The sequence below is a fragment of the Hibiscus syriacus genome, unplaced genomic scaffold (assembly GCF_006381635.1).
Source record: "Hibiscus syriacus cultivar Baekdansim isolate YM2019G1 unplaced genomic scaffold, ASM638163v2 tig00112153_pilon, whole genome shotgun sequence".
Lineage (NCBI taxonomy): Eukaryota > Viridiplantae > Streptophyta > Magnoliopsida > Malvales > Malvaceae > Hibiscus > Hibiscus syriacus.
In genome coordinates, this window is record NW_024063262.1 from 431,060 (window position 1) to 443,526 (window position 12,467).

The window sequence follows — 12,467 nt, forward strand, 5'->3', positions numbered from 1 at the left end:
GTCGATAAGGTTAGTATATTTGTTTAAATATTTTAAAGGTGTTCATAAATAAGTGCACAATTTGAATTATTACATTTCGATGCAGGTGTTTATCCCTATTTTGGACCGTACTCATTGGCTTCTCATCGAGCTTCAGCTCCCATCCCTAAAGACAATAGTATATGACAGCATGATAAATTACATATCATTGTCTGATTTGAGAGATATTATTAAGGGATGGAGTTCTCATTTAGCTAAATTCTTGGTTGCAATTAATTATTGGACTAAGTCTGGAAACAAGAAGCCAAAGAAGTTCAATGTTATAGTTATCAGAGATGAGACCGCGCCACAACAAATGAAGGAAGCCAGAGGGGATTGTGGTCCTCTCGTATGCATGTGCTTGGAGCGTTTGATGACAGGAAGTACACATTTTCTACCTCCTACCGATAGAGATAGAGGTGCAGTAGGCTTGTGGTTTCGGCATTTTATGGCTAGAGCGATATATGCGAGACGCTGCCTACCTGCATCTGCGTTATGAAAGTGTCCATAAACAATTTGTAAGTCAAATGCAAGTGTTGTTAAATATATATACTCTTTTTGGTTTGAAAATGTTTGGTTAAGTAGCTAGAATTCAATAATTTGTTGTTTTTAGGTTTTAGATGTGTAGAAAGTGTTGTTGATTCAATGTTTGGTTTCTGCAGGTTAATCCTGAAGTGAGCTGCGTGAAATGGATGTATGAGTGAAAAAGTTGATTTCATTATTATTTTTTGATTATTTAATTGATTTGTAAAAGATGGTTTGTAAATGTTGATTTGTTTAATTGATGTGTACATAATATTTGTGCTTGTTTAATTGATTGAAATGTAATAGTTGATTTGTTGATTTCAATCTGCATTATGTTGAATGCAAAACAGACTATCGCAACGCGGAAATTAGTTTCGCGTTGCGATTTTCATTTTTGCATTGCGATTCACTCGTTGCGCTTTTTATTTCGTATTGCGATTCTCTCGTTGCGATAGTCATTTCCGCGTTACGATAGTCAATTCCGCGTTGCGATAGTCATTTACGTGTTGCGATAGTCATATTCGCGTTGCGATAGTCAAATGAATGTCTAATAAGTGATAACAACTGAACATATCATAGCAATGTTCAAACTCAAGTTACTAATACATGCCTAACTGAAAATGTTAAAAGTTCACACATAATATACACATAATACAACGTTTTCATTTAAAAATCACCTAAGTTAACAGTCCCAAAAGGTGAAGCCGGTTGTGATTAGGATTTTGATGAGGATCCATATTTTGGTAGAGGAAAAGATGATTATGATGGCACTGGTGATCCACATGTCAACCTTGTATGACCACTTTCCTTGCACCGACTACATGTCGATCTCTTCTTCTCTTCACCCTTAGACGGTATACGATCGTGACTTTTTGGTCGGCTAGGTAGCCTTCTGTCCATGGCTGGTGGCAAAACTGTTTGTAAGTCATCTGGTATGTCCCACTCAGAAGGATGTGGAATAGGGTAGACAATCTCGCCATAAGTCTTTTGATATACTTCTGTAGTGTAGCAATCCATAGCGTATGCGCTTGAATCATCTTGGTTTAGATGAAGAGAAACTTTTATAACATGGCCACACGGATATCCAGATATTTGTCATTTCATACAACTACACGTCTTTGCATTTAGATCGACAAGCCCATTTAAGTTATTATCCAGTACTTCAAACAAAGTGTTTGAACATGGTTCAACTCTCCATGACGTTGACTTCACAACACGTTTCGTTATCTTTTTTTCTGTCCATGGTGTAACACGATGTTCCAATGTTCTTGTAAATTTAAATAAATAATACTTAGTAAAATATATGATAAGTTACGAATTTAAAGAAATAATACCTGCATGGTTTCTTTTCTTGTAGTACCACTGTTGAATAGAGGCTCGAAAAAACTCCATTAACATAGTAATGGGTAATTTCCGGGAATGACGACTTAGAGCGTTGATTGATTCTGCACTATTAGACGTCATGAAATCATATCTTGCTCCAAGTTGATGTACTCTTGACCATCTTTCAAACCCGACATCTTCTAGTGTTTGAGCACACTGAAGCAAAACACGTCTTAAACAGTTTATATGCTTATTAAAATTCACTTCCCGATAAGCTTTTACAGCCTTCCAGTATGTCAATTTGTGATTTTTTATACCAGCAGACCTTGATTTTAGATTTCTATACAAATGAACACCACAAAGTCCATGAAAAGCATCTGGGAAACACCTTCTAACAGCGTTGTAAATTGAGTTTGCCCTATCGGATATGATTGTCAGATTGCTAATAGGACCTATGCAATCCCTAAGATGCCCCATAAACCATGTCCATGAATCAGAGGTTTCAGATTTGCCAACCCCGTAAGCTATTGGCAGTATCCCATTGTTAGCATCCATGGCTACTGCTAATAAGTTTACTCCAAGGTATCGACCTTTTAAATGTGCTCTGTCAACTATAATAACTGGGCGCATGCAATTAATAAACGAACGAATCTACAAAATCATATACACAAGAAATATAATCATTTAAATGTGAAATGCATGTAACTAACAAAAATGAGTCAACAAAATTATATTGATTTACTAACCGCAGCACCAATGGCGATAAACAACAACTCAAAGAGTCCATCTTTATCTGTTTTGATATGAGTTACCGACCCAGAATTTTTCAACTTTAAATTGTGACAATAAGCCGGCAGTTGGGCAAACGATGCTTCTGGCGACCCCCTCAACAATTCCAAGGCATAACATTTGGCTCTCCAAGCTTGAGAATATGAGATACTAATCTTGAACTGAGCATTCATGTCAGTCATAATTTCATGTCCCCGATATACCCTGCCATTCAAAAATATTAACTCAGCTAGAAAACCACCCAACACCTTTTTGTTTGCCTGTCTATGGTGAGGAAAAACTTGGGTTCTTGAACATGTATGTTTATCAATAAAAGTCCTAACTTGAAACATTTCGCAATCTTTTATCCTCTTTGCAATCATACGCCACGTACAGTTTTTGTCAATCATACACCTTGTTTCGAAACGATCTCTGCTTGATTTGTTAACTTTTAGATGATAGCCATCTTCCACACATTTCGTATACAAAGCTATCTTCAAGTCTTCCTTTGTATCAAAACAATAATCTTTCTTGATACGAATAATTTTTGTGTAACAATCAACTGCTATCTTTACCAACTCTTCTTCCGGTATCTGAAGTAATTCTGGCATATTCCAGTTATACTCCCGTGGCATTTTCTTCGGGGACTTTTCTTTGGGGATTTCTTCTTCTTCTTTTTCTTCTTCAGTGTTATATGAATTACAGAATGGATGTTCAATATGTTCATTTACAGTCGTAACTTCCTCCTCATTATCATCAACAACATCTTCCTCGGCAACGGCTGTTTCATCATCAAAATTCGGGTATTGACCAATATCAAAATCATTACACGCAAGGTCTGTTTCTTCTTCTGAAAAATCATCAAAATACGAGTATTGACCAAGATCAAAGTCTGGGTATTGACCAAGATTAAATTTCGAATACTAACTAGTACTCACAATTTTTTCGGTTGGCTCATCATCGTCTAACTGGTCAATACGAAAACTGGAATTTGGTGCTGAAAGTTGATTGGGATTTGGATTAGGGAAAGGTTGTGGGTTTTGAGATTATGTTTGGTATTGGAAATGTGGTGAAACAAAATTTGCTTGGTGATGAAATTGTGGTGGAACCATTAAATTTTGAGCACCATAAACTGGGGTTGAAAAACTTAGTTGATTACTACTCGCTACTGACCCAACTTCACTACTTCTAGGTTCAACAACATACAATGTAACATCATCACTTGAAACACTAATGTAAGCAATGAATTGTTCAACATCTTCATTGTCGGTTAACAAATAAACTTTACCATTTATCTGATAAGATAGCCTAAATCCACTTAGGGGCTCTAAATTCAATTTATTTGTAACACGTAACATTAGAGTTTCATAAGTTAACTTTTTTAATGACAGTTTTAGTTGAAGATTCATGGGTAAAGGCATATATTGTAAAACACCATGAACATTCTCCCATGACCCTCCAAAACACAAATCTATCCAAACATGATCAACATTAGATGATTTCATTATTGTAAATTAATTTACTAAACAAACGAGCTGCGAAACTAAAACCTGTTGCCGGATGGGGAAGGATGTCGTTGGATATAGGAACGGATGTCGCCGGAGAGAGTGATAGATGGAGATGGAATGAGTTGCGATTTAGGGAATTAGGTTATGAGTTGTTGCTGCTGCGTAGTTATATACCCAAAACATTTGTGTTGCGAAACTAAAACCTGTTGCGAATTCAGAAATCGAGTTGCGAATTTGAAATTCAGTATTGCGATAGTCAGAATCTCGTTGCGATTTACGTAATCGCATTGCGATTTACGTAATCACATTGCGATTTTCCAAATTCGCGTTGCGATTTACGTATTCGCATTGCGAATTAGGAAAATCGCAACGTGAATTTGGGAAATCGCAATGCGATAGTCAGAATCGCGTTGCGAATCTGGAAACTAATTTGCGATACCGAAGATCGCGTTGCGAATTATCGATCGCATTGCGATTTAGTTGGTCATTTTGGCAAATCCAAAAAAAGTTGGTTAAAATCGTATATTATAAGGCATTTTTTGGTCACTGAGGTTATTTTCTCTATTTTAATTCTTAAAAATGAAATAAAATAATAGGTAAGAAAAGTTAATATTTGAAAATAATTAATATAATTTTTAATGTGAGAACAACATAATTTTAAGCAATATATAATTGGAGCTCCACTTGCAAAAGGTTTTTAAAATAAGTACAATGGAATCTCACGTCGTTTTGAATTTGATTATTGTATTCCATTATATATTTAATATTTAATGTTAACAAGGATGTTAAAACCAATTAAAATAGTATTTGCTAAAAGTTAAAATAGTAAGATATATATGTATAAATAAATAAGATTTTGAAAATATAATCAACAAATAAAATGATCTATATAATAAATTAAATAATATTAAAGTTTTTTATAATATATAAACTTATTGAATAAATACAATTGAAATATTCTATATGTTTAGAATGAAATCAAATAAATTTAAATTAATGTTATATATATATATATATATATTATTAATATATATATTAACATAACTTAAATACTAATTTAAAACATGAATATTGACAAATTAAATAATTAGGTGATTAAAACAAAAGAATAATAAATTTTAAGACCAAATTTAAATATAAAATATAAAATACGGTCAGTGATTATAATAAAATAATTAAACATATAGTGACCAATGTCAAATATTTATAAAAATACGTAACATATAAAAAATAGGATTAAACTATAAATAGTGAAATACATGTGCTCCAAATCAAAATAAAAAAGCTTCAATTAATGTTTAAAACAGTATGTTACAAACTAACAGGTACCTATAAGCCATTACCCCATCCACGTAATTACAGATTTACCCTTGATAAAACGACGTCGTTTTCTTCTTATATATATATCTATTTTAAAGAATGAAAATGCTCATTTTTCTCATTTTTTCCCTTTTAGCCGTGAGAAGAGAGAGAGAGCAAATAAAATGCTCTGAACTCTCTCTTCCAGAGAGTTCCTTAGTCGCCGCCGCCGGTGGATTCCACGGTTGTCGGCACGGCGGTATAGGGACGGAATGGTCCCAAAATTTCTCACTTTTTACCCTCGACCCAAAACCGAACCCCTCTTATACTAAAAATGACCCTAAAACCGTAGATCTAAAGATTTACCTCTCAAATATTTGTTGAAGTATGGTGACCTTTGGTGTTCCAATGATGCTCGTGATGCTTGGTAAGCCTCTTCTTTTGCTTCTTGTTTTTTTCCGGTTTTCTATTCGAATCCCTTTCTCCTCGAATCGCTTTTTTTAGTATTTTTTTCTTTCCCTCTGTGTCTGTAATTGCTCCCTCTTATAGTTGTTGTATAGTGGATTTCCAACTGAGGTCGAATGGTGGGTAAAACATAATACCAAATTTTTGAGATTTTTATTTGATTAAAAATATGTTCAGTGGATTTTGTGGTGGATTGATAATTTTTTCTTGATTACGGTTGCTGCATGACACAAGCAGTGACGATGATGACTTTGGATGCTTGTAGATTACTCGATGTTTACTGTTACGATGGTTGGAGAAGTCTGGCACTGTTGCGGCGGCGTGTACAGCGGAATGGGATGAGTGGCGGCGGATATCCTTAGGGTTTCCAGAAACCCTAAAATTATTGAGTAATCTGGACCAGAGTTGATCACGGGTCGGGCCTGGGTTCATTAAACAGTTAGGTGTACTTGTAATTTGAACTGGGCCTTTGAATTTTTTATTTGGCCTGCAAATATGAATAAAATTTTATTAATAATAAATATTATATATATATATATATATATATATATATTAAATTCCAATAAAAAATGGGTGTCTACAGAGTGTAATGGTCGTTATTGGTCGATCCTGTTTGGTTTCGTTGGGCAGTAGTTTGGGACACTTTTTTTCCAATTAGGTTTATAGAGTTTTTTAACGAGATCCCGATCACTATCATTGTCTTTGTATGTTTTGCGCTATAAATACATGCAAGACGCACATTTAAAAAAAACTGCTCACATCATCTCCTTTAACACCTGTTGACAATTCTATCTTTCCTTAGTATGGATCAAGGCACTTTTACTCTCATTACAAAACAAATTAGGATGAATTAAATATATTATTTTTATACTTAAACTTGATTTTAATTTTTAATTTGATATTTTTATTATATTTCAAATTAATATATGATTTTTTTACAAAAATTATATTGTTATTTTTTAAAAACTGATAATTTTGTCTAAATTAACACTAAACTTGATTTTTATTTAATACTTTTATATCTAAATTTAACTTTAATTTATATTTTGTCCCATTGAATTAAAAAAAAATTAAATTTATATACTAAATGTATATTAAAATCAAATTTATTAAACAGACATGGGAGAGTAGTCCCCAAAGATCATAGACTATAAAAAAATAGTAGGAACACCCTGGTAAAGTAGTTTATTTCCTTTTATGAAAAGAAAAGAAAAAATTAGGCTACCAAACTTACATCAATAAATAATTCAGAATGAAATGGTGTCCTTTATCTAAGCCTGAAAATTAGTTTGAGAAAATGAATTTCAAAAGATTGGATGGAAAAAGTCAAATATGGTTACATTACATAAATGAACTTTGCAAACCCATCTATCATTCATTTCCCCATATATATTTAAAAAAAATATTTTAGTCTTTATATAGTAAAATGAATGTTTTAATCTCTATATTGTATTTAAGAGTTCATTTTAGTACTGCTATTATAAAAGAAATTTTTTAATCTTTGTACATTTGAAAATTATACACTTTGGTCCAAAATGTTTTAGTTATTTAGTTGACTTCAGTATTTTATTTTAATCAATCTTTAGTTCGCTCTCAATTCTAAATTCAAGTAAACTAATCTCTCTCAAAATATTTTTATGAATTTTTACATAAATATTTTAAACAAGTATGAAATTTAAATGTAAATTAATTCTTATTTTAACTCTAAACTATGTTATCTTCTCTTATGAAATTACAATACAAGTCAAAACTTAAAAAATATATAAAATGTTTAATTTTAAAAAATCTACATTAAATTAACTTAGAATTTTTAGATTTAAAATAATAATAAAGATTTAATTGGAATAAATAATATAAAAAACAATTAAAATAAATTTTCATTAGAAGTTTTCAAAAAAAAAATGAATAGAATTTTCAAAACTGTTGGGTCGGATTTTGATTTTTTTTTAGAGCAGGTACACATGTCAACTCATTTACAATCGAATTGGTCTACAATTTCATTCATCCATCAAAGTGAAACCAACGATTGCTTTTCTTATTTTGTTAATAATACAAAAAAGTGGAGTTCAAACTCTAAATAAAAAATAATAATATCATTTAACTAGTAAATTTGTATGCTAGGGGTGTGAGCGTTCGATATCAAATGGTTGATAGTTATCTTTAAACAAATATTACTTTGTACTAACCATGGATTAATAAAAAAAAGTCAAAACTCAACCGTGCCATTAATGAATAAAAATTACAGTAAAGTATACATTTAATAGCTCAACTATCAATTTTATTTTATTTTGGCAACTCAACTATTAATTTTAAAAAAATAATACATAATGTTATATTTTGGTCACCCCGTTGTTAAGAAGTTAATAGAACTATTGACGTGGAATTTTTCTAACAAATTCAATAATGACGTAACATTATAATATGAAGACACATCATTATCACTGTTAATTTTTTTAATGGTGAGTAACAAAAATAAAACTAAAACGTAATATTGTGTATGATTTTGAAACAAAAACTAATCGGGTGACAAAAACAAAAGGTGATAGTCAGAATACTAAATGTGTAGTTTAACCTAAAAATTATCCAAGTTGTAACTATTTTCTAGATAATAAAGACATTTTGCTGTGGCTAATCTGGAGTCTAGCACTAGAATCTGATCAACTAAACTTCAACAGTTAAAGGGAATTATTAAACCTCAATAAACAAAACAATAATGTTTCACACAAATTACAACAATATTTCAGTTACAGACTTGAAATATACCGAAAGCCAACTCCAAAGAAGAACCATGATTTTGTTTTACTTTTATGTTCTCTTATTTTTGCTTCCTAACAACAAAGAAAAATAAAATAAAATCCGGAACAAGAAGCCCCAAGCCACAGTGATGAGCAAGCAATTCCATTTGCTTAAATCCGTGATCCCTTCTTGTTTGAGAATATCCAAACCAGTCGTCAAACATGTTAAGCTTGTAATTCTCAGTCCCAACGTCCTGCTTATTGACTGCAACAATCTTACTTTCATGGCTGGAGGGACTGCTCCCAATGGTGAATTGTCAAATATTTGAGTCCCTCTGACAAAGCACTTCGTAGGGTTCTCAAATTCATTCCTTAAAACTGCTTCGTACGGATACTTCACCAGGGACAAGTAATGGAACCATATCCAGTAATCCGGGATCCGGTCGCGGTTGATGAAGAAGCCGCTGAAGAGTAAGAAATAAGCTAAAATGGCGACCACGATGGTGTAGCCTAACATCACATGAGGGACGACACCCGAGAGGAATGTCACGAACGAACTTCCGGACCAGAATGAGGCGAACATGATTAGGAAATAGAATACGAATCCGGAAAATCCGCCATCGAGTCCGACAGCCCAAAACGTTGTCACGGAAAAGGCGAGCGAGAGAAATATCAAGCCCGGTAATGTCACTAGAGCATTCGATATAACGTAGGATAATCTTCTGTATGCGTTGTAGGCGGTTTCCCTCATGAAAATGTATCTTTCTTGGAGGAAAACAGGGAGGGCGTCGGCACATGTGTAGAAGGTCGTCGACATGGCGAATGCGAAAAATCCTAGTCTTTCTTGTACACCTTTTGGCGAGTTATCGAGCTGCCAAAACACCGTGGCCAAAATGAATCCGGTCGCTAAAACCGCTCCCAATCGAATACCGAACAACTCCGGCATCCGTTTTGAGTTTAGGATTGATCTGTTTGACAATACCACCATTTCTTTCCAAAATGGGTTTGCGAACCTTGGGACCATTGAAGTTGAATTGACGTCTTTTGTAGCACCCGGAACGAGTTTACCTCGAGAGATACTCGCGCTGATTGCTTCTTTTAGCGACAGACCGAGCTGGTCAGGCTCGGGATCTCTTATATGCTTCATGCTTTGCCATGACTTATTGAATTCGACCAAACTTTTTGTTCCACCAGGAGATCCTTCAAGTTCACGAATTAAGTCGAGAGCGAATTCGGTTTTGTTCTCGTTTTCGGGTATCGGATATCCAAATTCGGAGAAATACAAGGGCAGATTCATCGGTGAACCGCTGTAAACAGTTTGTCCACGAGACAAAAATATCAATCGGTCAAGCAATCCGAGAATTCGATAACTTGGCTGATGAACTGACATTATGACGATGCTTCCACTCTCAGCTATCCTTTGTAAAACCCTGACCACCATGAAAGCACTGGTCGAATCAAGCCCCGACGTCGGCTCGTCCAAGAAAAGGATAATGGGTCATGAATAATATCAATGCCGATCGATACACGACGACGCTCTCCGCCGGAAACACCGCGATGACCTTCGTCTCCGATAACAGTTTTGGCAGCGTTTCTTAAGCCTAATTGATCGATCAAAGCTTGAACTCGCATTTTCTTCTTCGATGTCGACAGAGTCCGAGGAAGTCGGAACTCGGCGGCGAACATTAAGGTTTCCTCGACGGTTAGCATCGGGTAAAGTAAATCATCTTGCATAACGTAAGCCGAAATCACTTTCAACATTCGTGATTCCAAAGCTTCACCGTTTAAGGTGACGCTTCCTTTCAAACTCCCTTTAGCTATTCTATTGGCCAAAGCATCGATCAGCGTCGATTTGCCCGAACCGCTAGCTCCGAGCACCGCCATTATCTCACCATCTCGAGCCTCACCGGAGATATCATTAAGCAACGTCTTGGTCCTCGTAAAATACCCATCTCCGGCAAGTGAATCTCCAACGACAGCGGCGGCTGCGGCAGCGCTACCACCACCCCTCCGTCGCAAGAAACCAGGCAACGCCATTTTGGGAGGAACCTTTACGCTATAAGTGAGGTTGTTAAAGGAAAGAACGAACGGTATCGGTCTGGGATCAGTCACGTCGACAAGGGCTTCATGGACCGGAGTTTCGTCGCCGGTGACTTCTTTCCGTACATCGCCAACGTGTTGAAGCAATTGCCCAATAGTCCGGGAAGCTCCGGTGGACGTTGAGAATTCGCCGGCGATAAGCTCCAAAGAGTGTTGAAAAAATTGGGAAGAATTATTATTATTATCCGGCGATATATTTTCAGTGAGAATACGAGACATGATGGGTTTTAGCTTAACCCCTTTCGCCGGAAAATGGTAGAAAAAGATAAGCGGTTTTTAAAGGGAAGAAGAAGAAGAGGCTGTTTTGATTTTCAACATATCATGGTTTCATGGGAGTTGTATATATAGTAATTTGTGAAGGATGGAAAGTATTCATTTTTCATTTTTTTGGTTTTAAATAATAATTTTTTCTCTCTTCAGGATTCATACAGTTTGTATGGGGAGGTAAGTGCTGGGTTTACCTAAATCATCTAATATCAAATCTGTACGTCATTGTTTTCCTTAAGAGGAAAGGTTGCACGTGTACGGTTTTGATTGATCTCTGAAAGACACGTGGCATTTGATTTTTTTGGGGTTTTTTTCAGTTGTAGGGGAATTAGGTTGGGTGTTGATCTACTGTGGCGTAAGCTTTGTATAATCCAAAAGGATGGCCAAAGTTTAATTGGGATTTAATGCTCTCATTAGGCTGATTAATCTCATGTTTAAATCACTTAATTTAGGACTGAAACTTAATATTAGTCAAGTAAATTCTTATTATTTTATTATTATTTTTAATTATTTAATACTGTATTTCACAGATAAATTATCAAAAATAGTCTGGACTTATGAAAGTAAATTAGTGTAAGTTTTATGACTTTTAATTTAAATTTAGAACCATGAAAAAAGAGAAAATTAATATAACTTACAATTCTTTTTTTAGTCGTATAAATAAATTTACTTATATTAATATTAATAAAAAATAACACTTTGGAATTAAATAATTTAATCTAAGACAGACTAAATGAAAAAAATCAATTTAAAGCAACCATTTTGAGATAGAAGTGAAGGTAAATAATCAATCATATTTAATATTGAAAACCATAAAATACAACAAATAGTAGGCATTTAACTTGTAAGAGGGTAGCGCAGAAGAATACAACGTTAATAGATTAGAATTTTATTAGAGTATTTTTTTATAAATTTGAGATAAATATAAGATAATGTTTATTTGAAATTTTTTTATTATTTGATAATAAACATTCGTACATCTGTGCTCATATCTAAAATCTCAAAACAATAGTAATAAATTTGTGTAAATCGCTTTGTTTATGTTAGAATTAAATATTAATGTTTAGATGGGTAGAAAATTGATGGAATTAATAAATAAACTCATTTATGAGCGATTATTAATGGAAGTTGAGTAAGGAATCAAACTTCTAAAGATAACTTTAATGTAAACTGAAGATTGGAATTTAAATATCAGTTAGTTATTGTCGAAATTTTATGAAAAATATTAACATATGTTTTTTCATTAATTTTAATGGACGATACATAGATTTATATTTTTATTTAATTAATTAAGATTAGTTAAAAAGATGTGGTGAATGTTTTCCCTTTCTTTAAATGTTTTTTCCTTTGAGTTTGGATTGTTTTTTTATAGATCATATCAATTTTTTCTTGTTTACTTTTCTTTAGCCGGCGGCTGCACCGGTTTTAGACCCCCAATTCTCTTTTCTCTTTATTTTTT

General features: G+C 33.7%; 1 protein-coding gene across 1 annotated transcript; it reads right to left on the reverse strand.

Moving 5' to 3' along the window:
- Positions 1 to 6,856: 6,856 nt before the first annotated feature.
- Positions 6,857 to 11,032, reverse strand: LOC120174995 (ABC transporter G family member 16-like). The gene is given in 3 exon segments (XM_039181708.1): positions 6,857 to 6,885; positions 8,710 to 10,135; positions 10,138 to 11,032. Coding segments are annotated over 2 exon segments (2,247 nt in total). The 5' UTR covers positions 10,961 to 11,032; the 3' UTR covers positions 6,857 to 6,885; positions 8,710 to 8,711.
- Positions 11,033 to 12,467: the final 1,435 nt, after the last annotated feature.